Raw genomic sequence first — 27,109 nt, forward strand, 5'->3', positions numbered from 1 at the left:
CCTAATTCTCCCCACCAATTTAAGCATCCCTTTCCCAGAGCTCCATCCTTGTGAGTTTTCTGGTTTACTGTTTAACCCTTTGAGGGCCCTGTGATAGTTAAAACAAAGGGAGCACACAGACTTTACAAAGGAACTTCTAAACAGACAAAGCACAAGAGGTACAGATCTAGGTAAAAGTAACAAACACCTGCATATAAAATCTCTCTCCCTCCAGCGTCCTTACCACTCTGAAAGCCCTTTGTATTTTGGTTAGTATCCTTTCAGGGTCCCAGTATGCTCCTGCACTCCACTCCTCTTGCTTAATCTTCCGGTTGTCAGCAGATGGACAGTGAGAGTGCCTGGGGGCACAAAAATCTGGCCCTTAAATAAAATTCTGGCCTCCTCTGTCAGGTGACCTTCGGACAGCTTCAAAACCTGTCAGGTAATCAGCTGCTGAACTCCCAGACCCCCCTTCCTCATGCATCTAAACTGGAACTAGTAATTCCCCTGGAACTGCAGCCAGCCTGCTGTCCTAGCATAAACACATTTGAATGGAGGTCCATCAAGGCTGAGGAATTTTGATGACTTTCCCATTGTTATCCTTTCTGCTAGATGTAAGGATTTCTTCTAATATCTCCTGGGTGTCCCAGCTCAAGATGGAGATCACAGGGCAAAAGTGAAGGGCACAGTAGTTTACAATCCAAATGACGTTCACAAAACAGAATGGAGTTTGTAGATTAATTTAGACATATACTAATCACTCAACTTTTTATCTAAAACCGAAAGTATATCTGGTGACTAGACACAGAGGAATAGAGAAGTGGGCTGGCAGAAGAGAAGAGTAGATTGGCTGGTGGGATTTGCATTTTTGTTGTTTTTATTAGATAAATGGATAGTTAAGTATTCTGAATGAAAATATCAGCTATTGATGGACTGAGAAAATACATGTAAAGTTTTTGTGGTGGTAATTTCTTGCTCATTATTGACTTATGAGTGCAAAACAGTGCAGTCTGAGCTATGCAGATTGGCTGGTGGATGCGCTGCTGTGACTATCTATTCTATTTTTAATTAGAGAAAAAATGTGTGTCTTGTTATGAAAATCTCAAACAAGAAATGGTGATTTTCTACAGTATATAACTCAGCCAAATGTGAATGACTTTCCATTAACTTAATTGTACTCCCCTGCAAAATTTCAAAATCCCACTGCAAGCTATGGAAGCAACCAAAGCTCTCCAAAGAAAGATTGCAAGATTTTTTTTTAAATAATGGAAAGTGTTAGGCAATCTTAATATGGGGTATTTTGTATATATAAAACCAAGACCACAATTGTGCACGTGCTTAAACGTTAATGATATGAGCAGTCCCCCTTTAATGAACTATTCAAGGGAGCAAAATAAGCATTCCAATATGAGCACGGTGGATAAGAGACACTTTTTTACTATCCCATTCTTTCAAAAAATAATCAGTACGTTTTAAAGGTGGCTGGGAAGGCACCAGATGATTGGTGGCAAAATATTTCTTAGGCATGGCAAAAAATGCCAAAGCGGACTCTGCTTGTAAAAGGTATGAACCTATCCTCCCTACTCCCCTGGTGGTTTTGGAGATCATTAATTAATACAAAAAAGGGAATTACTAAACCAGAAGTTGCAGTACACAAGAAAAAAAGTGTGCAGGAAGCCCATTAATTAATGTATTTAAAACTTTGAAAACTATCATGAAACCAAATCTGAAATGGCAAAAGGAAAAATAAATTAGGCCAAATCTCAGTTGCCATCTCTCTTGGCAAGCAAAACACCTTGATTTGGTTCCACTTACTTGAACAAGGGAATAAATTTGGAAAGATGTTAGTCAGATTGTTAAAATCTGTAGGAGTCTGTATGCACATCACTGCTATCATAGAATCATAGAACTGGAAGGGACCTTAAGAGATCATCTAGTCCAGTCCCCTGCACTCAAGGCAGGATTAAGTATTATCTAGACCATCCCTGACAGATGTTTGTCCTACCTGCTCTTAAAAATCCCCAATGATGGAGATTCCATCACCGCCCTAGGCAATTTATTCCAGTGCTTAACCACTCTGATAGGAAGTTTTTCCTAACGTTCAACCTAAACCGCCTTTGCTGCAATTTAAGCCCCATTACTTCTTGTTCTATCCACAGACGTTAACAACAATTTTTCTCCCTCCTCCTTGTAACAACCTTTTATGTACTTGAAAACTTATGTCCCCCCTCAGTCCTCTCTTCTCCAGACTAAACAAACCCAGTTTTTTCAATCTTCCCTCATAGGTCTGTTTTCTAGACCTTTAATCATTTTTGTTGCTCTTCTCTGGACTTTCTCCAATTTGTCCACATCTTTCCTGAAATGTGACACCCAGAACTGGACACAATACTCTAGTTGAGGCCTAATCAGCGCGGAGTAGAGCGCAAGAATTACCTCTCGTGTCTTGCTTACAATACTCCTGCTAATACATTCCAGAATATTTGCCTTTTTTTTGCAACAGCATTACACTGTTGACTCATATTTAGCTTCTGATCCACTATGACCCCCAGATCCCTTTCTGCAGTACTCCTTCCTAGGCAGTCATAAACAACAGACGGACAAAAGAAAAACAGTTAAACGTATCTTTGTAAAAGTTTTCAAAGTTTTTATGAACTATCCACATCCAACATGTTAATATAAGGGTGAGCAGGTAATAAGTTTTTAAAGAAACTGGGCATACCTAAAATAGATCCCCTTGGGGAGAAGACAGTGAGAGACGTCAAAGGAAACAAGCAATTAGTGAATTCTAATGCAAACAAATGCAGAACCACCTTGAGCTCCTTTACATTGAAGTGGAGCAGCCTCTCATCTCTGGACCACAAGCCTTGTGTCCTTAGCTCCCCTAAGTGGGTTCCTCAGCCGAGGTCTGACGCATCTGTCACCAGCCTCAGAGCCGGCTGCGCTGCTGTGAAGGGGATACCCTCGCATACTACCGGCTGATTGAGCCACCATCGCAGGGAGTCCAATACTCAGGCAGGAAGTGTCATAACGTCTAGGGGATCTCTGCCGGGGTGATACAATTGGGCTAGCCATGCCTGTAAAGTCCTGAGCTGTAGCCAAGCGTACTTGACTACGTGAGTGCACGTGCTATGTGTTCCAGGAGCTGCAGGCAGCATCTGGCTGTGGTTGTGGGGAACCTTAGCATCGAGTCTATGACACGCTGGATGGCCAGAAATCTGGATTCCGGGAGGCTCACTGGTGCCTGTACTGAGTCCAGCACTGCCCCGATGAACTCCAGCCTTTGCGTAGATATCAAGGAGGACTTGGGCACGTTGACTAGAAGAAATGACAGGTCATGGGCCATATAATCAACTGAGATCCAGGCCCTTTACAGCACTCAAGTGCCTCAAAAGGGACAGACTTTGGCCATAAAAAGCCAGTCAGGAATTGCCCTAGTGCAGACGGCCTCCTCACTGCTATAAAGAAGACTGATGCAACTCCTGGTGCCAGCCCCATCCTCCCACACCTGCATAGCAGTTGTATCAGCTGTAAGGAGGGAGCATGGCTTCTCCATCACACACATTCTCTGACGGCATAGGTTCCCTATTGGACAGAAGTTAGAGCAACTCTTCAGCTACTCTAATACTCAGTAGGGCTAGAGCAAACTGGCTCTCAGAATCAGGGAGCCACAGTTGACCTCCCCTCCTCTCTTCCAAAGAGGAAAATCAGGTCCTATATCTTTTTGGGAATAAGTGATCCATTTTGTTTGCAAATCACATCATACCAAATTTTGCAAAGACACAGTGCTGTTTCTTTCTAGTGTAAATTCTCCCTAATTGAAACACTTGAAATAAAAGCTGTGCTTGGTACACTACTGGTATCCTGATCAGGAAACAGAGTATACAAAGGTGGCTTTGAAAAACACTCAGCCAGACTGCATCCTTTGTTAAATTGGTGAAAATCCAGAGCAAATTGAAATTTCTCCAGATTTAATCTAGTGTAAATGAGAGCAGAATCTGACCCAAATCTTTAAACAAATATTGGCAAAAGTAAGTTAATATATATATATATATTAGTTGAGATTCAGAAAGGTTATGTATGTTAATAGGACAGGCAACTACTATATTAAACTTATCCAGTTATCAGAAGTTTCAGAGTAACAGCCGTGTTAGTCTGTATCCGCAAAAAGAAGAACAGGAGTACTTGTGGCACCTGATAATGTCACAGCTAACCTGGTGGCTGAACTTTGTGATTTTGTCCTCACCCACAACTATTTCACATTTGGGGACAATATATACCTTCAAGTCAGCGGCACTGCTATGGGTACCCGCATGGCCCCACAATATGCCAACATTTTTATGGCTGACTTAGAACAACGCTTCCTTAGCTCTCGTCCCCTAACGCCCCTACTCTACTTGCGCTACATTGATGACATCATCATCATCTGGACCCATGGAAAAGAAGCCCTGGAGGAATTTCACCATGATTTTAATAATTTCCATCCCACCATCAACCTCAGCCTAGATCAATCCACACAAGCGGTCCATTTCCTGGACACTACTGTGCTAATAAGCGATGGTCACATCAATACCACCCTATACCGGAAACCTACTGACCGCTACACTTACCTACATGCCTCCAGCTTCCATCCAGGACACACCACACGATCCATTGTCTACAGCCAAGCTCTAAGATATAACCGCATTTGCTCCAATCCCTCGGATAGAGACAAGCACCTACAAGATCTCTATCAAGCATTCTTAAAACTACAATACCCACCTGCTGAAGTGAAAAAACAGATTGACAGAGCCAGGCGAGTACCCAGAAGTCACCTCCTACAAGACAGGCCCAACAAAGAAAATAACAGAACACCACTAGCTGTCACCTTCAGCCCCCAACTAAAACCTCTCCAGCGCATCATCAGAGATCTACAACCTATCCTGAAAGATGATCCTTTACTCTCACAGATCTTGGGAGACAGACCTGTCCTCGCTTACAGACAACCCCCCAACCTAAAGCAAATACTCACCAGCAACCACACATCACTGAACAAAACCACTAACCCAGGAACCTATCCTTGTAACAAACCCCGATGCCAACTCTGTCCACATATCTATTCAAGTGACATCATCACAGGACCTAATCACATCAGCCATACCATCAGGGGCTCGTTCACCTGCACATCTACCAATGTGATATATGCCATCATGTGCCAGCAATGCCCCTCTGCCATGTACATTGGCCAAACCGGACAGTCTCTACGCAAAAGAATTAATGGACACAAATCTGACATCAGGAATCAAAATACTCAAAAACCAGTGGGAGAACACTTTAACCTGTCTGGTCATTCACTGACAGACCTGCGGGTGGCTATATTACAACAGAAAAACTTCAAAAACAGACTCCAAAGAGAGACTGCAGAGCTAGAATTGATATGCAAACTAGACACAATCAACTCCGGTTTGAATAAGGACTGGGAATGGCTGAGCCATTACAAACGTTGACTATCTCCCCTTGTAAGTACTCTCACACTTCTTATCACACTGTCTGTACTCGGCTAGCTTGATTATCACTTCAAAAGTTTTTTTTTTTTTCTCTTAATTAATTGGCCTCTCAGAGTTGGTAAGACAACTCCCACCTGTTTATGCTCTCTGTATGTGTGTATATATATCTCCTCATTATATGTTCCATTCTATATGCATCCGAAGAAGTGGGCTGTAGTCCACGAAAGCTTATGCTCTAATAAATTTGTTAGTCTCTAAGGTGCCACAAGTACTCCTGTTCTTCTTTTTCCAGTTATCAGAGTATGACTGACAACTAAGTTATTAATGGTTCATTAAGTCATATCTGATTGTTAACAGTCACAAAATGTTATGGCAAATGTGAAAAACAATGTGTGGAAAATATTTGATTAAAAGAAAAGCCACACATGGCCATACAAAAGTACAATAGATATAAAACCTATTATATTAATACTTTAGCCATATTGCCACTCTTCTGTATCAGACATGAACAGCATCAGCTGAACTGCATGTTTAATATTAGAGTACGCTGCTTGTATTAAGGAAAATATCACAAAAGACTTGTTAAACTTTCATATGAAACTGGTGATGAATACCTATAAAAAACAAATAAATTGCATATATAGTAACATCTACTAAGGAAGAGTAAAGTATCAACATAAATTTGCTCTCAAGAACAGCCAAATAGATATCAAGTATCCAAATATAGACATGTTAATCCACTGCGCTTGATATATAAAACAGAAGGCTCTGCAGTAGCCTTATGTTTGATTATGCCTTTGGCAAGAGGCATTAAAAGCATCACTGTCACTAATCTTATCCCCTTGTGTGTTTTACACAATTTATTTGCCTAGTGAAGACTAAGTTATTTCTTATCTGTGAGAACAAGACTCCTTTTTCCATCAAAGTGTGGATCTGTAAAGTAATCAAAGGAGAAAATATATTTAAAGATGATTGGAAAAGAAAAATGTTTGCTGTGCAGTAAAACTTACTAGCTACAGGGACAAAGTCTTGATTTTGTGTATATACACCACAGACCAGATCTTCAGCTGGTGTACATAAACTTTAATGGTGCTACAGTGAGATATGCCAGCTGAGGATCTGGCTTTACATTCAGTTACAAATAAAGAACAGAAGAACTCTTACAGCTAAATTCATATTAAATCAATAACTAAGAACAATATGAATAACAAACAACTCATACTAGAAGTCTGACACTGAAGTTGATCAGCAGTTAATGCCTCCAGACATATACCATGTTACCTGCTAAAAGATGGCTACCAGTCTCATTCAGTTTTTTTACATAGATAAAATCTGTCATTCAAAGCATTAAACTTCATAAAAGTGGGAATAAGGGACGTGAGTAATGAAAAACAAACCTATTTTTGCCTGCTGTGTTGCAAATACTACGGATTCTAAAAACTATTTCTGGAAGTGAATTAAATGACTCTGTTCTGTGTCTCAGTGGCTTTAACCATCAGGAAGTAGGAAGCAATATTTATCAATCAACTGTACCAAAGCCCCAGGCCACCCGCTTTCCTTCTGCTGTTTACCTCCCACATGCTAGAAGCATAGAGTTGCAGTTACTTCTGCCTTTCTCTTTGCTATCCCTTCTTTCATCTCTCCTTCTAGCAAGAAAACCGAAACTGAAATGAAGGATACAAAGAAGGGAAAGTAAAAGGATAAACACAAACGGGCAGGGGAGAAAGCCTGGAGAAAGAAAGAGAGAGATGAGAGAAGAGGGTCAAGAAGGGCAGTAAGCAAGATGATTCATTCTATCTCTGCTCTTTCTTCTGTCCCTAGTGGCCAGAGTTCCAAAAATTGTTGTTCTCCACCTTCTAGGTTGATCACTAGGTATTCAGAAAGTAACCCCTTATCTCCCCAGAGAACTGGTGATCCTCCTGGCTTTGAGAACTGCTGGTCATTAAACTTCATTTTCTAATCACCAAATCCACAAACGGAAGCTGAGAGTTGAAACTCAATTTTTTCCCTTCCTCATGCAACACCACCAGGAATAGAGATTCTGTTACACCTATATAATCTCTATTGTCTTTAACAGGGTAGTTTTAGTGCATCTCAGGGGTTCAAATTTGTCTCTCCCACAACTAGGGTTGGATTGAGGCAATCTGGGGCCCAAAGTATACCATGACACAAAGCCTCACCATGGCCTACCACACCACTTAGCAGTGGCAGTGGCTGGGGGCCACCTCCTCTCCCAAAGAGACAAGGACACTGGCATGGGATCCCTTTCTTCCTACCAGAAGCAGCAGCAAGGGCCATCTCTGCCTCCCTCAGAGTGAATTCTAAATTCAGAAGAGTGTGTATGTGCTCTTCCAGACTGTATCTGCATGGGTGGGTGGGTGGAGGATAAGCCATGCCCAATGGAAGAGCAGGTACACACTTTGAGTACTTTTGAAAATCCCATCCACCATGCTTAAGTGCCTTAATAACGCTCAGTTCACTTTGAGTAGAAATGGAACCTTCCCCCCACCCACCCACTTTTCTCCAGCCATGCATACAATCCTCTGTTGGAGTGGCGCTGGCAAGGGCCCCCAATGCAACAGATCTTGGAGTCAACACTCTATTGAGATGAATAGGGCTGTTCAATCCTTTCAGAGCTATTGTTCCAGACTTATTACAGACTCAAGATAGGTTTCACTTCATCGGTTATGCTCTGATCACGTTTTCATGTTTTACTTATCATAAGAGCTAGAGATTTACTTTTTTAAAAAAGAAAACCAATGCTAATGTAAATCACATAACTCCATGAGCCACAGACCAAGGCATGGATCCACAGTATTTATGCCTTAATCTAGCTCTGCCTTTAGCACATAGCACAAAGTCTGACACCTACAGTATGTCCCATCAGTCCATGTTCTGAGCTCTTAAGAGATGCTGCCAATTGATACAGTTGCTTTACTGGTAAGAATCCCAGCAATTTGGGTCCTCACTGTTTGTATACAGTTGGTCACAGAATATGCACCTGTGTGCGTCTCAGGAAAAAAAACCCTGTGCCTTGAAATCTGTGGAAATACTCTACTTGTATCAAGAAGAATAACTCAGATAGCTAGAGCTCTCATTTGTTATAGATTGAAATGTAGTACATAAATGTACCAGCCACAGGCACCTATCACTGGTAATCCAACAACTAGTATTATCATTAAAATATAGAGCCAATATTCTTCATCTTGCCAGAATCAAAAGGAAAATAGTAACTCCATCTTCAAGAAAAAAGTCCAAAGTCTCAGCAGGCAGGCAAAAGTCAAAAGACAGAAGCCAAAAATCTCTTTAAAGAAACAAACACTAACTGTTACTGAATGCAGTGGGATTATAAATAAAATTAAGATTCTGTCACGGGTATTTTTAGTAAAAGTCAGGGACAGGTTGAGGACGATAAACAAAAATTCATGAAAGCCCACAACCTGTCCCTGACTTTTACTAAAAATATCCCAGAGGGGAGGGAGGGCAAACAGAGCACTGCTGGGGCTTGCAGCTGCTCCAGCCCCGCCACTGCTCCTGCAACAGGGGCTGACCGCTGCTGCTCCGGAGCTGGCCACCAGCCAGCTATTCAGTCAGTCTCAGGGCTGACTGCTAGCCAGCTGTTCCGGTGGCCACTGCTCCAGCAGTCCCACGGCTGACAGCTGCTCCAGCCCTGTCCCAGAAGTAGTCACAGAGGTCCTGGAAAGTCATAGAATTCATGACCTCTGTGACAGAATTGCATCCTTAATTATAAAATATGCCACTTATACTTTTGTTGGAAGGGAGGGGGAAGGAGGGTTCATGTTCCACTTGTAGTCATACATGCAGCTATTTGAAGGATTGAGTATCAAAACATAGTATACAAGGGCAATGCTACTCTTGAGTATTCTTCTGGAGATGAGCTTAACAGCATTCATGCATAATTAATTTTTCATTCTGATGATGAGCTTAAACCTCAAAAAAATATTAAGCAAGAAATAATACATTTTGTTGCACCTAGAACATTAACAATTGGCTCTATTTACAACTTTTCATTTCCTGAGAGGATACTAATGTAGATCTAGTCCTTACACAAAAAGTTTGAGATCTCTCTTACCCAGGGCCCAGTTCTGCAAGATGCTAATTTCATACAAACTTGTCTTCTACTATGCCTGAAGGAATTCAATCGATACTCCTATAAAGACCATCAACGTTCTCTACAATTGTACGTATTATAGAAATTCAGATCAGAGTGTGATGAAGGAACAAAACTTTGCTACAATATTACATCTTCTGCTATGCCAGTTATGTTGTTGTTCACAAGGCCCACAGCAGAGTCCAGCACCCTCAGAACAAACAAAAAAGCCAATCTGCATAGTATCTTTCTGAGGGCTGGTCCACACTAACCCCCCCAGTTCGAACTAAGATACGCAACTTCAGCTACGTAAATAATGTAGCTGAAGTCAAAGTATCTTAGTTTGAACTACAAGGTACTTACCGGGCCCACATGCTCCCCCGTCAACTCCGCGTACTCCTCTCGCGGTGTACCGGTACCGGTGTCGATGGCGAGCACTTCCAGGATCGATTTATGGTGTCTAGACAAGACGCGATAAATCGATCCCAGAAGATTGATTGCTTACCCCTGAACCCGGAGGTAAGTATAGTCGTACCCTAAGTCAGCAATGCTGAAACTTGGTATATCCTATTGTGTACATGTCATAAAAGTGTAAGTAGAGGAAGAGGCCTATAGGAACATCACTTAAGAGTCTGCTATCCAATATGGATACTTCTAAGACAGGGGTGGGCCAACTGTTTGGCCCGAGCGTCACATCGGGGTTGCGCAACTATATGGAGGGCCGGGTAGGGAAGGCTGTGCCTCCCCAAATAGCCTGGCCCCCGCCCCCTCCCCGCCCCGACTGCCCCCCTCAGGACCCCAACCCATCCAACCCCCCCTGCTCGTCCCCTAACTGCCCCCTCCCAAGACTCCCACCCCCTATCCAACCGCCCTCTGCTCCTCGTCCCCTGACCACCCCTTACTGGGACCCCCACCCCAACTGCTCCCCCGGGATCCCACCCCCTTCCAACCCTCCCCCCCCCCCCGTTCCGTCTCCTGACTGCTCTCCCGACCCCTATTCACATCCCCACCCCTGTCAGGCCCCCCGGGACTTCCACTCCCAACCCTCCCTGTTCTCCATCCCCTGACCGCCCCATCCAACCGCCCCCTCCTCCCTGACTGCCCCCGAGAACCCTCCACTCCCTTACCCACCCATCCACCCCCACTCCCCACCCCCTTACTAGCAGCAGGAGCTCGCAGCCATGACACCCGGCCAGAGCCAGCTGCACTCCCCACACTGCCCAACGGGAGCAGCGGGCCAGAGCATGGCCCACACGTCGGCGTGGCTGCAGGGGAGGAGGGACAGCGGGGGAGGGGGCGGGGGATTAGGCTCCCCGGCCGGGAGCTCAGGGTCCAGGCAGGACAGTCCCGCGGGTCAGATGTGGCCCATGGACCGTAGTTTGCCCACGTCTGTTCTAAGATCAGCAGCTCTGTTTCACCCTCCTCTCTACTGCCCCATCTCCTATGTCTCCCACCAATATGACCTACTGACTTGTAAAAAGATTTCAGCATGCATTACATTCTCCATTACTACTGCTGAAACACAAGTAATTAACATTCTTCAGAGAAAATGCTCTGCTCAGTACTCATGAAAAAGTTAGATGGCAGCTATAGATCTAATGCCATTTTCCATAGAAGAAAAAGTCAAGTCACTTTCACTTCATAAAACCATGGTGCACTATTTCTCTTTTGTGGAAATTCCCAACGTATATTAAATTGTACAAATCATGGTCATGCAGGCAAGTGCCCTTTTCACCAGTGACATGAGGACAGTCTCTATTTGCTCACTGGCTTAGTTTTCACCATTCACATTAAACATTTACAATAAGGATAGAATGAAAATGGTACTACTGCACCCCAAAACCTTTAACAAATCTCATAAGCTTAAAATCTGCAGCATGAACCTGATAAAAGGTTTTGAATACCTGACCTTGAAGAAAGGTTAAAAAAAACTGGGCATGTTTAGTTTTGAGAAAAGACTATGAGGAGGTTGGGTGGTAGAGGAGAAAGAGATCTGATCACAGTCTTCAAATAAGTTAAAGACTGTTATAAAGTGATCGGTTGTTCTCCATGTCCACTGAAGGATAGGACAAGAAGTACTCAGCTTAATCTGCTGAAATAGAGAGATTTAGGTTAGATATTAGGAAATGCTTTCTAATAGGGCTGTCGATTAATCACAGTTAACTCACAAGATTAACTGAAAAAAATTAATCACAATTAAAAAAGATAATTGCGATTAATCACAGCTTTAATTGCACTGTTAAACAATAGAATACCCATTGATATTTATTAAATATTTTAATGTTTTTCTACATATTCCAACATATTGATTTCAATTACAACACAGAATACAAAGTATACAGTGATCACATTATTTGTATTACAAATGTTTGCACTGTAAAAATGTTAAAAGAAATAGTATTTTTCAATTCACCTCACACAAGTACTGTAGTGCATTCTCTTGATCATGAAAGTGTAACTTACAAATGTTTTTTTTGTTACATAACTGCACTCAAAAACAAAACAATGTAAAACTTTAGATCCTACTTCTTTAGAGTCTAAAGTCCAACTTCTTGGTCAGCCAATCGCTAAGAGAAAAAAGTTTGTTTACATTTATGGGAGATAATGCTGCCTGCTTCTTATTTACAATGTCACCTGAAAGTGAGAATAGGTGTTCTCATGGCACTTTTGTAGCCAGCATTGCAAGGTATTTACGTGCCAGATATGCTAAACACTTGTATACCCCTTCATGTTTCGGCACCATTCCAGAGGACATGCTTCCATGCTGATGGCACTCACTGAAAAAATAATGTGTTAATTAAATTTGTGACTGAGCTCCTTCGGGGAGAATTGTATGTCTCCTGCTCTGTTTTACCCACATTCTGCCCTATATTTCATGTTATAGCAGTCTTGGATGATGACTCAGCAAATGTTGTTCGTTTTAAGAACACTTTCATTGCAGAGCTGACAAAACGCAAATAAGTTACCAATGTGAAATTTCTAAAGATACAGCACTTGACTCAAAGTTTAAAATTTGAAGTGCCTTCCAAAATCTGAGAGGGATGAGGCATGGAGCATGCTTTCAGATGTCTGAAAAGGCCAACACTCTGATGCGGAAACTACAGAATCTGAACCACTAAAAAAGAAAATCAACCTTCTGCTGGTGGCATCTGATTCAGAGGATGAAAATGAACATGTGTCAGTCCATACTGCTTTGGATTGTTATCGAGCAGAACCTGTCATCAGCATGGACACATGTTCTCTGGAACAGTGGTTGAAACATGAAGGTGCATATAAATCTTTAGCGCATCTGGCATATAAATATCTTGCGACATTGGCTACAACAGTGCCATGCAAATGCCTGTTCTGACTTTTAGGTGACATTGTAAACAAGAAGGGGGCAGCATTATCTCGCACAAATGTGAATATACTTTTTTGTCTGAGCGACTGGCTGAACAAGAAGTAGGACTGATTGGACTTGTAGGCTCTAAAGTTTTACATTGTTTTATTTTTGAATGCAGTTATTTTTGTACATAATTCTACATCTGTAAGTTCAACTTTCATGACAAAGATTGCACTACAGTACTTGTAATGAGGGAATTGAAAAATACTATTTCTTTGGTTTTTTACAGTGCAAATATTTGTAATCAAAAATATAGAGCACGGGTAGGCAACCTTTCAGAAGTGGTGTGCCGAGTCTTCATTTATTCACTTTAATTTAAGGTTTTGCGTGCCAGTAATACATTTTAACCTTTTTTTAGAAGGGGTCTCTCTCTAAGTATATATTATATAACTAAATTATTGTTGTATGTAAAGTAAACAAGGTTTTCAAAATGTTTAAGAAGCTTCAGTTAAAATTAAATTAAAATGCTGATCTTATTCCGCCAGCCTGCTCAGCCCACTGGGTGGGAGGTTCAGGGCAGAGGGCTGCGGTTGGAGGGGGACTCGAGGTCAGGGCAGAAGGCTGGGTGTGGGGGGGTTCAGGGCAGAGGGCTGGGTGTTGGGGGGGACTCAAGGTCAGGGCAGAGGGCTGGGGTATGTGTGGAGGTGCAGGGGACAAGGCTGGGTTGGGGGGGTTCAGGGCAGAGGGCTAGGGTGTATGTGGAGGTGCAGGGCAAAAGGCTGGGTGTTGGGGGCAACTCAAGGTCAGGGCAGAGGGCTGGGGGTGTGGGGTGCAGGGCAGAGGGATGGGTGTGTGTTGGGGTGGGGAGGTGCACGGCAGAAGGCTGGGGTGCTCGGCTCGTGCGGGTGCTCCCAGCCCCCTGCCCTGAGCAGCTCATGGCAGGGGGCTGGGAGGGATATGACCTGTTCCACCCTCTTCCCCCAGGTCCGTCCCTACCTCTCTCTTCCTGCTCTACGGAGCAGCGAGCACGCTGCCGCTCAGCTCTGCTCCTCTGGGGGGAGGAGGAGGGGCCGGAATGCACCACGTTGTGTGAAGAAGCAGGGGAGGAGGGAAGCTTGCCGCAGGACCAAGCTTCTGCCTCCTGCCTCCGCAGGGGAGAGCGGTGGGCAGGGGGGCTGAGTGGGGCGGGGGGCCGGGACCCCCTCCCCACCGCTCTTCTCTGCGGAGGCAGGAGGCAGAAGCTTGATCCTGCAGCAGCTAAGCTTCCCCCTCCCCCGTTTCTTCCCACAGTGTGGTGCATTCCGGCCCCTCCGCCCCTCCTCCTCCTCTCAATGGGCAGCAGCGTGCCACTCAGAATTGGCTCGTGTGCCGTGTTTAGCACTCGTGCCGTAGGTTGCCGACCCATAATATAGAGTGAGCACTGTACACTTTGTATTCTGTGTTGTTATTGAAATCAATATATTTGAAAATGTAAAAAATACCCAAAAAATTTAAATATATGGCATTCTATTATTAACAGCATGATTAATTGTGTGATAAATCGAGATTAATTTTTTTAATTGCTTGACAATCCTACTTTCTAACTCAGGGGTGGGCAAACTTTTTGGGCCAAGGGCCATAACTGGGTGGGGAAATTGTATGCAAGGCTGGGGCAGGGAGTTGGAGTGTGGGAGGGAGTATGGGGTATAGGAGGGGATGTGGTGTGCAGGAAGGGGCTCAGGGCAAGGGATTGGGGCAAAGAAGGGGTGCAGGGCATATGAGGGGGCTCAGGGAAGGGAGTTGGGGTGCAGGAGGGTGCAGAGTGCAGGAGGGGGCTCAGGACAGGGGTGCAGAAGGGGTGAGGACTGCGTCAGGGGGCTCAGGGCAGGGGGTTGGGGTGCAGGGTGCAGCATGGAGCTCAGGTCATGGAGTGTGGAGTGCAAGAGGGGTGTGGAGTGTATGAGGGGGGCTCAGGGCAGGGGTGCAGGAGGGGTGCAGGCTCTGGCCCCACTTACCTAAAGCGGCTCTGGGGTGGCAGTGGCACGCACCGGGGCCAGGGCAGGCTCCCTGCATGCCTGCCCTGTTCCTGTGACGCTCCAGGAAGCGCTGCAGCCCCTGGGGGAGGGGAGGCGGAGGGGTCCACATGCGCTGCTCTTGCCACGCCTCCAGGTACCTCCCCCGAAGCTCCCACTGGCCTCAGTTCCCTGTTCCCGGCCAATGGAAGCTGCGGGGGGTGGTGCCTGGAGCCAAAGGCAATGCCCCCCCACCCGGGGGCCGCAGGGACACGGTGCCAGCTGCTTCTGAGAGTGGCGCGGGGCCCACAGCGTCACGGGGGGCAATCTTGCGGGCCGGATCCAAAGCCCCGAGGGCCGTAGTTTACCCACCCCTGTTCTAACTATAAGGATAGTTAAGCTCTGGAATAGGCTTTCAAGGGAGATTGTGGAATCCCCATGACTGGAGGTTTTTAAGAACAGGCTGGACAAACACACGTCAGGGATGGTTAAGGTGTACTTGATCCTGACTCAGCATAGGGCTCAACTACATGACCTCGTCAGGTCTCTTGAAGCACTACAATTCTATTATTCTGTTATTGAGTATGTGCAAGCTGCTGTGTCAACACCACCACACAACAGCTCTGGCAAAGAGGTAATGACAGTTTATGAGCCCTATGGGTTCAAGCACGACTAGATGTCTTGTCAGTGCCTACTGCATTTCCTGAGTGACCCAGGAACAGTATTTAAGGCCTAAGGAAAACATGTAGAGGCTGTCTGTGCAAGCCAGCGGATCCCCAGCTTGCTGTTGCAACAGACCCCTCTGTGTGCTTCTGATACCTTGCCTTGCTCCTAGTTCCCGGCCCCAGCCTTACTCCTGATACCTTGCCTCATTCCTAGTCCTGGTTTTTGGTCCCCCGCTCTTGCCCTGCCTCTGTTCCATTCACTCTACCTCAGCTGACTGACTTGGTTCTGACCCGGTGCAGCTCCCAACCCTGATTCCCAACTGATTCTATGGCATGATAATAATATGAACTGCTGCTTCTAGCCTTAACAAGGTTTAGTCCAGATGGTCATCAAGCCCCCTTCAAGCCAGGACTCTGCTTCGATCCACATCTTATAGACAAGATCTTGACATTACAAGTTATATTAAAAATGACACATTATGCGCTTGCAACACTAACAGGCAAGGTTCAAGATTCTCTACTTTTCTGAACTTAGGTGTACATGAAGGACAGAATAGTGTTAGCAGAGCAAATATTTTTTGTTTAGTTAAGCACTGCACAAAACATAGTTGGAGGGGAGGAATAGCTCAGTGGTTTGAGCATTGGCCTACTAAACCCAGGGTTGAGAGTTCAATCCTTGAAGGGGCCACTTAGGGATCTGGGGCAAAATCAGTACTTGGTCCTGCTAGTGAAGGCAGGGGGCTGGACTCAATGATCTTTCAAGGTCCCTTCCAGCTCTAGGAGATTATTTATTTCTTTTATAACAATTTCTACTTCCTTTTTTTCTCAGTACATTTCCTAGTGGTCTTGCTACTCAAAATTTCAAAAATCTACCTTTGATGAAATGACAAATTTCTGCTCAGCAAATCCAGTCACAGGTATAGCATTACATACCTGCAATAGTGTGCTTATACGTCAATTAACCATGTAAGGATATTAAACACCTGTCCAGTTCAATACTATTAAGAAACCAAATCATGATCACCTGCTCTTAGATTGCAAAATTATCCACTAACAAGTATATTCTGAGTAGATGTTTAGCATGACAGATGTGAGCTAAATAGGCCAATCTGACCTAAGCCTATTCAACACAAGAAAATAGAAGAAGTTTTTGTAACAACCTTTAATTGTATTTCTTAAGAGAGCTCTGTTTCCAAGAAGTGACTTTTTACCAAGCTAAAATAGTAAAGTTCCCCTATGTTGCCAGCAAGGCCCAGAATATTTTTTTAAATGCTGAGTGAAAATATGCATGACTGGAAGTATGGGTGAAGATTAAGAACAACAACAACAGCCATTGATCCTGCACAAAGCATGTAGAAGCCTAAGAAGGAATGTGACCAGCTGAATCTCTTAACTGGCACCCCAAATTTAAGAGATGTGGTTTTCAGCACTTCTAAGTCATCCCCTACTGATTCCATGTTTTTTGTATTATCAGTACACCTGTACTTGCAGTTGGTGGTATATTGTATCATAGAACTGTCAGTAAAACACTTTTCAGATGATCTAAAAGTCAGCTTGCTCACCCCACAACTCTGAGTGGTTCATGTTACTGGGGTATGAGGCCTATAATCCCAATTTACTCTGCAGATTTCCAGTGAGTTGTCATGGGGTGGCGCGACCCAGAAGTTGCAACCTTAAAGATCGAAGTAAACATGGAAGAAGGTGTGTCTTATGTCCTGAAGCTAGCTGAAGGAAGGAGGAGACCAAGACTTCACAGGCCATGCCAGCTGGTCTAGCCAAGAGCCCAAGAAAGCCCATCGGCATGAGATACCAACCAGATGACAACATCTGATCCTTGAACTGCAGTCCTAGCCCTGAAGCTAACACCATGCAAGCTGAAGAGACCTTTTTTTTAAGTAACACTTCTTTTTTCTTTAGTGGAGACATCCACAATATTATTTATTTTTCCTCTGCACTTTTTAAAGTGTGAATGAGTGTGTGACTATCAAAGAAATAGCATGTGTATATTTAGATTTTAAGTAAATCCTACTTCAAAGCACTTTGTGTTATCCTGAGTCATAAGAATGTTGCAGAAACTGTTGTATGCAATAGCCGTGCCGGTCCCAGGATATTAGAGAGACAAGTTAGTCCACTAAAAGATATTACCTCACACTCTCTGCCCATAAAGGGGCAGTTAGAGGTGGTCAACCACACTGTACCACAGTGAATAAATTAGATGGGGAAAGAGCCAATGGTGAAAATCACCTGGTAATATGCAGCTTTGAAGGGAACTCAGCATTATTTCCAAGGGCAGGGAAGTAGATGGTGTCTCCTTTAGTTTCCAGTGATACCAGTTAATCAAGCCTTATGCCAACTTCATGATTTAAATCTTGATTGTGTTAATTTAACGCTTTGGTCAGTTGCTGAATCCATTCCATATGGTCATCAATTGGTTGATTTATTATCTCAAGTTCAGTTGTAACTCCAATTTGCTAATTGTATTGCTAATTCTTAGATAAATAGAAATATTTTTAGTATTTAGTTTTAGTGACAAGTTGAAGTGACTAAGTTTGTTTTTACTAATTTCACAATAAAACCAAAAAACCATACAGCTGGTGTTTATTTCAAAAAACAACAACATGGGTCACAAAATCCTCACTGAGTGTTAATGGTCATCGAGAAACCATTTAGGAACTCCTTGGCTCTAATCCTAAATTAATACCTTTATCCCTCACTCAAAAATAAGAGGCCAGGATCCAGATTGCTCCCTAAACATGAGCATACGATGTTTTTGAAAGTGAGCTGAACAAAATTTAATTACACAAGTGTATTCTGGATAGAGTCACTGTGTAATGAAATTGGCAATGACAAGATATGTTACTCATAAGGTCCGTACTCCCCCAGGAAGGCAGAGACTGAGGCAATGGCAGCAACAGCAGCAGCAGAGCATGGGGAGTGTCACACCATCAGAGACTCAGGACATTCAGGTTGCTTTCAGAACCTCCGATGTCCACATGCAAAACTGAACTGAACTATATGTGAAAGTAGAAGGGGCTAAAAGCATTTTCCTGGTGATTAGAGAGGGACATTTAAAGGAAGAGTGAGACATAAGGCATTAGAAGAAACCAAAAAGTAGCGGTAACAAAATAGGAAGGGTTAAGAACAAAACTAAAACGTGGGATTTGCAGAATGGAAGGAGGACATGCTGGATTAGCACTGGTAGAGATAGTTGGGTGAAGCCCCTGGAGAGAGAACTGGGTCAGGGCAGTCCTGGAGGGATGGGGGAAGAGAGAAAATAATGGCTTGGGGAAATCCAATATATGTAACTATGACAATATTTTGCTTATATGTTGTTTGTATGTTACTGTTAGTTTAGGCTCTTTAACTGCAGGGTCTGTGTTTTGTTTATCCCAGTCAGCATCAGGACTTTATTGGGCTAGGTGCTGTACAAACATTCAACCATTATAAAATATTAAAGCCTCAATAACTGTGTTAGTTTAATTGCTCATGTGCCTTTTCTATCTGATGAGTGTGGTGACTCACCTAATTTTTCATTGTGCCTTGACAGTTAGGGGTGTGCATTGGCCCATTCTCTGTAACTTCAATTACATTCTGTCTCAGAAAACATTTCTACTTTACCAAAATGTTTAAAACATTAAATACAGATTGATCAATTAGAATAATCTGTGACAAAATTAATCATTGTCTGCTTTTCAGTGGGTGGAAGAATTAGAGATACAAGTAAAATGAGATCCCAGTTCACCAAGGCATTTAAGCACACACCTGACTAAGTGCTTTGCTGAATCTTGGCCTACGTTAGGGTTACATCGTGTCTGAGAAGTGCCATTGCAGGCACAGGGAAGAAAATAATACCACTGTTGCCAGACACATGCACAATAGGAGGATGGCCTGCATCATGAGCCTGAATACATATTTTACTGCATTTTATCTGTGGCATAGTATTTTCATCACATATAGTAATTACCTCACCCCTAAGGCAACTGTACATTAACCCAAGCTTATTTTAGGCCATGTCTACATTAACAAACGTACAATGGCACATCTGTACTGATGCAGCTTCACCGCTGTAAGTTTGCTTGTGTAGCCACTCTATGATGATAGGAGAGTGCTCTCCCATTAACATAATAAAACAACCTAAAAAGTGGTGATAGCTATGTTGGCAGGAGAGCATGTACTGCTGACACAGTGTTGTGCACAAGGGTGCTTATGCCAGTGAAACTTATGTCGTTCAGGGGGGATGTTTTTCCCACACTCCTGAGCGATATAAGTTTTGCCAACTTAAATGGCAGACATGGCCTAAGTGACTGGAAAGAAAAACAACTATATATAGACATAGATATAGATATAGATAGTAAATCTTTCATTGGATCTCCTCACCATTGTTTGCATAGCACAAATTTCCCTTGTTGTTTTTATTGATTAGGTCTTAAAAACGTGGGTTTCATTAATGAGAAAAAGGAGTTAATATACATTTTTCAAATTTGTAAGATACTTTTTAAAGTTCATTAAGCCTCACAAAATCACAGTCTCCACTGGATTCACCCATTCCTATTTGAACTTAGCCTGAATTGGCAAAACCAGTAAGATTGCCTCCCAGAATGTATATGATGTTAATGATCCACCAAACACTATCCTGGTGATGGTTTACTGGAGGACACCAAGATTCCCCCTCAAACTACCACCACCGCTTGAATTTTACAAAGCTTTTTAGGCACTATTTGAAAGTTATGAAATATTTTTTTCCTTACCAATTTGTCTGGTCTTAATTGTACATATATACTGGTTTGTCCTATCAGGATTGTTGATGAATGTTGGACTGCTGTCTTCTTTTAGAAAAAAGGTACATTTTAGGGGTTTGGGGTTTATGCTTCTATATATATATAGAAGCATAAAAGTACAAGTAAATCAAATTTTGGGCCTCCTAGCCTTAGGGTAGATTTAAAATCAATTTTTACATCAATCCCCAATTTAAATTATTTAAATTAGACAATAGGAAACCTTGATTTAAATCATTGAATGTAATCATATTTTTTGATTGTATAAGATTCATTCTCATTGGTTGGTATAAACATTGAAACATGTTTAATATTAACAACGAAATGTAGCCAATTGCCAGGAATAAGCTTTGAGGATACAAGGGAGAGACAACAGAACTTCCCCTGTTGCAGTAACTGCAGCTAGGGAAAATAAGGCGGGGGGTGGGGGGGAATCTCCCCCTTTCTTTACATAGCAAATTGAAAAGCCTGGGACAGCTTCAAATTTATCACACATTCTGGAGGGAACTTATCTCACCAGCCAGGATGAAAGGGGAGAGAAAAACTCCTTTTCTGGTTTTTAATCAAGCTTCCCAGAAAAAGTCTATCCGAGGATAAAATGTAGCATGTAAATTTTCAGGAAGATTGGTGGGGATTTTTTGGTTGGGGATGGAAGAGTTCAAATTGTGGTGAGTGACTGAAAATTAGGTTTTATGATAGGAAGCTAACTTCAGTCTTAACTATGAAGTAGCTACTACTGCTCCCATAACATTTAAAATACAAAAAAAAAAAAAAAGTTATTTCACAGTTTGAGATACCAAATTATACAGCTACTGCCTCCTTAAAATACTTTATGCCCCAGCAACAAATGTTCTTTGAGCAGATCTTTGTACGCTTAATTAAAGGTTGCATTATTTTGGATGGATAACTCTCTACAGCTGGTAACTGATCAGTTGTCCCTTGTCTGTGAGCTGAGTAATTTTTTAGCCCTAATACTAAAACAAAGAAAACCTTTTGATTCATTTAAATATCATTTAATAACTGCTATACTGGAAACAGTTATTCCTTTCAGCAGTTCAGGCTAGACAGAAGAACACTTCTTTTAACTTATCATAGTCATAGTGAAAGTATTTAAGGATGGTCTTATTTAGTTAACACTATTAATTCACTTGTACCAGGAACAAAGTAATAACAATCAAGTTACTATATTTCAATAAAAATGCTGTGTTCATTAGAAAATTAATAATAAAATAGCTCAAATATAAAGCTGGTCACAAAGAGCAATAAGGGAAAAAACAATATTTCCACAACAATATATATATATATATATATATATATATATATTTTTTTTTTTTTAAGAGGAACCCTTTTGTAACTCTGTGGAGTTATAGTTGATTAAAAATGGACATGTCGTCCAAATAAAGCAGTACATTTTATACAACTAGATTATGGAATTGTGCAGAAATAACTAGCTTAAATATACAGAATACTCTAACATGACTAATGTGACACCTAGATCTCTCTTTTCTTTAGAGCTCTGGACTTTATTAGAGACATTCAGAAAAGAGATGATATGTACAAAACAGACCTCTACAATTTCCATAGCAGGCTTCATATGCACAACATTAATTTTATCCTCCTATTTGGCTATGTTTGCATATTGTAATAAACATTCTATATCCTATAGTTTTACCCCTTTGAATGCCAAGCTTCAGATTAAATGATGATTTTATTCATTCTCTGGAAAGGCAACAACTTTGCTCGGGCTTTGAATGTTTTTGTTAATAGTTTTCAAACAAAATCATTAATCCAAGCTGAGAAAACTTCACTGTGATTGTGGTAAACCCAACTTCCTGTTGTAATTATTTTTTTTAATTGCTATGCAATGTACGAGAATGTTAATTAAGGCAAAATATGCTAATCTGCAATAGGTCTCCCATCATTAAAGTGAATTAATGAGGTGATACTGTACGGTATTCTGCAACAACTTAGTTCCTGATCAAGCACACCACTTTTTCCTATAAACAAGAAAAACAAGTCTGCTAACAATATGCAGGGTCGGATTAACTCTCCTGTGGGTCTGGGGCTAGTAGATTTTGTGGGGTTCCCATATACAAGTCTCTTTCCTAATTTAAAACAAAGTGATCACAATGATGGCATCGAGGCTATTAACGCTATACTAAACTTGCCTTTCAATTAACATAAAGCCATTCTGTGGTTACATTTCAGTCCTAAAACATGTAGAATTTAGTTAAGTTAATTAAAAATAGCCTACTTCTTACCTTAGAACAGCTGTTATATTAATTTCTTTCTGGAAGGGAGTTTGGGTGCAGGAGGGGGCTCCAGGCTGGGGCAGAGTGTCGAGGTGCAGGAGAGGGTGAGGGGTGCGGGCTCTGGGAGGGAGTTTGGTGTAAGAGGGGATTCTGACTTGGTGCATGGGGTTGGGGTGCATGAGGGGTGCGGGGTCTGGGAGAGATTTTGGGTGCAGGAGGGGATTCTTGCCTGCGGCAGGAGGGTGGGGTGCTGGAGGGGGTGTAAGGTGCAGGCTCCAGCCAGGAGGCGCTTACTCCCGGCCGACGACGCAGCAGGGTTTAGGCAGGTTGGCTGCCTGCCTGCCATAGTCCCACGCCACTCCCAAAAGCAGCCAGCTGCTGGCACATCTCTGCGCGTCCCTTGGGGGAGGGGACAGCGTGCCTTCGTGTGCTGCCCGTGCCCACAAGCGTCACCCCTGTAGCTCCCATTGGCCGGGGGTAGTGCGCAGAGCCGCCTCCCGGGCCCATGGCCGCAGAGACATGCCAGCAATCGACCGCTTCTGAGAGCCGTGTGGGGCCCTGGCATGCAGGCAGCCTGCCTAAGCCCTGCTGCACCAGGGCCCCCCTTAGCCCAGGGCTGCAGCCCCTAAAGCCCTTGCGTTAATCCAGCCCTGACAATATGAAATGTTTGAATTTGCTCCTGTCAGCACAAAACTACCAATTTGGCAAAATAAAATAAAATAAAATAACCCCCCCACACACAAAATCCAATCAAGAACATTCAAATTTCTGACTTTCCTTTTACACTAAGAATTAGCTGTGTACAGCATTTAATTTTGTTAATATTAAACAAAATAAACTATTTATATTTGGATTCAGCAAATGGAATCCACTGCTGAAACTATATACAGTAAACCAATAATGATAATTATTACAGGCTCCTGGTTATTCTCTGCCTGTTTCCAGTCACAAGATTTAGATCTCAGTATTTCAGACTTCAGACTGCTGCTTACAGCCCCGATCCTATAAACAATTATGCACATGCTTTGCAATTTGGCCGCTTAAAATAAATGAACCAACTCGTGGTGGTGCAGTTCAGTGTGTGTATGTTTAAGTTTGCAGGATCAGTGTATTTCATTCCTCTATCAATTTTTTTTTTTATACTGAACCACAAAGTTCCAACTAAACAGTTTATTTTATTTTTTATACCTCTGAAAATAATAAATGTCACACAGACACATTACAATCAACGTTTTTCCATACAGTAAGTTTGACAGTCACTTAGGCTGGTGATTTATATTTAATATTAAGACAAGTGTTTTCTGAAAGTAATAGTTGCCTCTGCGATTCTGTATACTGTTTTGCTCTTTCACTCCTCTAAAACGTAACAAATAAAATAACTTACCATTCTTGCTGACATCCAGTTCCCTGAGATTAATGAGATTTGCAATGGATGCTGGCAATGTTGTTAGATCATTGTCTGGCAAACTCAGCTTGTGCAGGGATTGACAGTTAAAAAGTTGCTATTGAAACAAAGAAAAAAGTGACTGAGCATCTTTCAGTTTTCTGTATATATCTTTTGTTTTTAATCCTTTTTAACTTCTGACCTTCTCACTAGAAAAACAGGATATTTGTGAAACAATTTTTGTTTTAAATTTAGTGAATTACTGAATTACAAAATGTGCATTAGTGAAAAGCTGTAACTGTCTAGAGCCAGCAAAGTGTGGCAAACACTTGTTAGATGCTCTCTACAAACACCTTCCAATGCTGCAGAAATCATTAGCTAGAGCTAATATGTAGTAATGAGGAATACTAAAATTCACGTTTCAGAGTCAAAATGCCCGACAATTCTCAAACCTATAAATAAAAAAAGCAGAAGCAATTGTAGGGGAGAGAGAGAGAGAGAGAGGGAGAGAGAGGGAGAGAGCGAGCCTGGAGCACTAGCTCTGGTGCAAAATTTGAAGCTTGCATCAGAGGCTGTAAACCAAAGTCAGGCCATGTATTAAAGTAAATGCTTACAAGTTCACTGTTTGTTACATTGCAAAGTTGTTGCTAGTGTACTAGGCATTAAATATTTACATAAATATATTTTAGAAGGGTAGTACAAATATACCCCAATCTAGTACAAAATAAGATGGATAAATAGAAATGTTTTCTCCAAGATATCAGAAACAAGTGGAGATAAACAAATGTCACAAAACACATAAGGTGGTATGTAAAGCGGTACCTAAGTTGTTTATCCCAGTTGTTTGTCTCAGTCTATAAATATCACCATTTGCGTCGGTGAGGGGACAGCAAAAATTCCTGATAACTGAGCCACTCCTTGCCATAGTGCACTCATGTGTTAATGAATTTGGCAAGTTGTGCAGCTTGTTAGAACTGTGCCTTAAGGACAATAAATCTGGCCAAGCACATTTGTCACCAAACTGTGCCTGTGGTCTTTCTCTACAAGTAATATCAAGGTCTGCTAAATTAGCAGGCTGCACTCTCTACTACTGCTGAGAACACCAGAGTTCCAAAAACAAAAGCGCTAAGCAGCCATAACAACATTCCCCTCTTCTACAGCAATTACACTTGCTTCCACAAATAAAAAAACTGAAGTCTGGATTTAAAACCATCCATTCTGGAACACAAGCTTTAACACCCACACAGATAGGTGTTAATTTTTTAAAAAGGGATGAAGTTAATCTAAATTAAATATATTTAAAATAAATCTAAATTATGCAGCCTCCTTATTTCCCCTTCCCTCAAAGGTAAGACTAAAGAAATTTAATGGGGGTGGAGGAAAGGGGAAATGACTAACATTTTGAAGTTATCAAGACCAGCAGGATAGTCTGACTGTGCATATATATGCATGGGTTAATTTAAGAGAATATACAGCCAATGACCTCTGTAAACATTATCATTAACAATATTAACAAAAATTATTTGTATTGGGGTAGTGACTACAGCCAGAGCCCCACTTTGCTAGGCACTGTACAAAACATATAATGAAAAGATGGCTCCTACTCCAAGTATCAGAGGGGTAGCCGTGTTAGTCTGAATCTGTAAAAAGCAACAGAGGGTCCTGTGGCACCTTTGAGACTAACAGAAGTATTGGGAGCATAAGCTTTCGTGGGTAAGAACCTCACTTCTTCTTGCATCTGAAGAAGCGAGGTTCTTACCCACGAAAGCTTATGCTCCCAATACTTCTGTTAGTCTCAAAGGTGCCACAGGACCCTCTGTTGCCTCCTACTCCAAAGTGCTTACAATCGATCTATAAGACAAGAGAAAGCTGATGAATACAAAGAGATGAAGTTGAGGGGAAAAACACAAGGAAACAATGGAATGATGCTGATCAGCATGTTAAGCAGTGGTCATAGCACTCTGGCTGCCTAAACACTGTCAAGGTTTTTGTACATATCACATCAAAGTAGTTTTTAAGGAAGGATTTGAAGAAGGACTACAAAGTGATTTCGTAGGTATTTACGGGGAGTTCTTCCCACATGGGAGAAAGCATGATAATACCTGTTGGAAAACTTTACAAATGGGCAGTCAAGACAATTTGAGGATCAGAGGCAAGGGTCAATGTTGGATAGCAAATAGGAGATGACAGGTAGGCCAGAGATAATCTATTGTCCATGGACAATAATTCCTCCAAAGATTAATATTGTCATCTATCATCAAATCGTGCATAACATTGGTGTTGATGATTTGGTTCCTGACAATCTTCAGTAAGTCACAACTCATTATGTTCTCTTTTGCAACATTTCCCCTCACTTATGTTTAAACAGAATTCTAAGGAAGCACTGGCCAAACAGTGGGATAGCTCAGTGGTTTTAACTTTTTAGTGACTGCCACAACAACTGCCATGAGTACGAGCGAGAAGTCACTGGATTGCATTGCTCACATAATAAACCAATATTTCAACCACAAATCATGGAACAAGTCCCAGGAATGTGATGTTCATGTAACACCCAAACCATAAGTTTGGAGGATGAATTATTCAAGAGACTAACGCTAGTCTGTGTAGTGACACAGTACCTTTTCTTCAGAAATATGGGCGTGTTACAAATCAACTAGCTTGCACCATCAGTGCTTTCATGAGTTAGATTTCCTTGGGTAATGTACTGGATAGGTGCTTTGGTTGGCATACATCTTTTGGAGTCTTTCCTTTTTCTTACTATTTCCAACAAGACAATGTGCTCAAAAGCTCATCCCTGCATGCAAATAGCTATATAAGATTTTAAAAATCATACTAAATTTATCTAATTATTCATGTGAAAAGAATGAAAAACATATGGCACAGGCAGTGGGGGAGAGGTTTACAAAAGTGAAAAGTTTTAAAATTTTGTTTTTTCATCTTCTGTATTTTGATACAGTGATCCATCATCGGGAGTGTAGAAGCCAACTATAAGATGTGCTTGTGCAGGAATGATTTATCCTTCCCGCTAACAGATATACCTCCAGAAAGCTGTACTGGTAATTGAGTTCTTTTGCAGCTTTAGGAAGTTTCAGTGTTTATTGTTAGCTGGAAGACACCATTTTGGCCAAAGCCAACTGGGGAAGGGGC

General features: G+C 42.1%; 1 protein-coding gene across 5 annotated transcripts in view; it reads right to left on the minus strand.

The window, feature by feature from the left end:
- ERBIN (erbb2 interacting protein) overlaps positions 1-27,109 on the minus strand; it is a 243,832-nt gene that overhangs the window by 96,021 nt on the left and 120,702 nt on the right. For all 5 annotated transcript variants that reach the window (XM_054031406.1, XM_054031409.1, XM_054031405.1 and 2 more), the window contains exon 5: positions 23,963-24,080. In XM_054031406.1, the coding sequence (XP_053887381.1) occupies positions 23,963-24,080 (118 nt within the window). The remainder of the gene's footprint in view (positions 1-23,962; positions 24,081-27,109) is intronic.

This window comes from Malaclemys terrapin, chromosome 6 (genome assembly GCF_027887155.1).
Source record: "Malaclemys terrapin pileata isolate rMalTer1 chromosome 6, rMalTer1.hap1, whole genome shotgun sequence".
Classification (NCBI taxonomy): domain Eukaryota; kingdom Metazoa; phylum Chordata; order Testudines; family Emydidae; genus Malaclemys; species Malaclemys terrapin.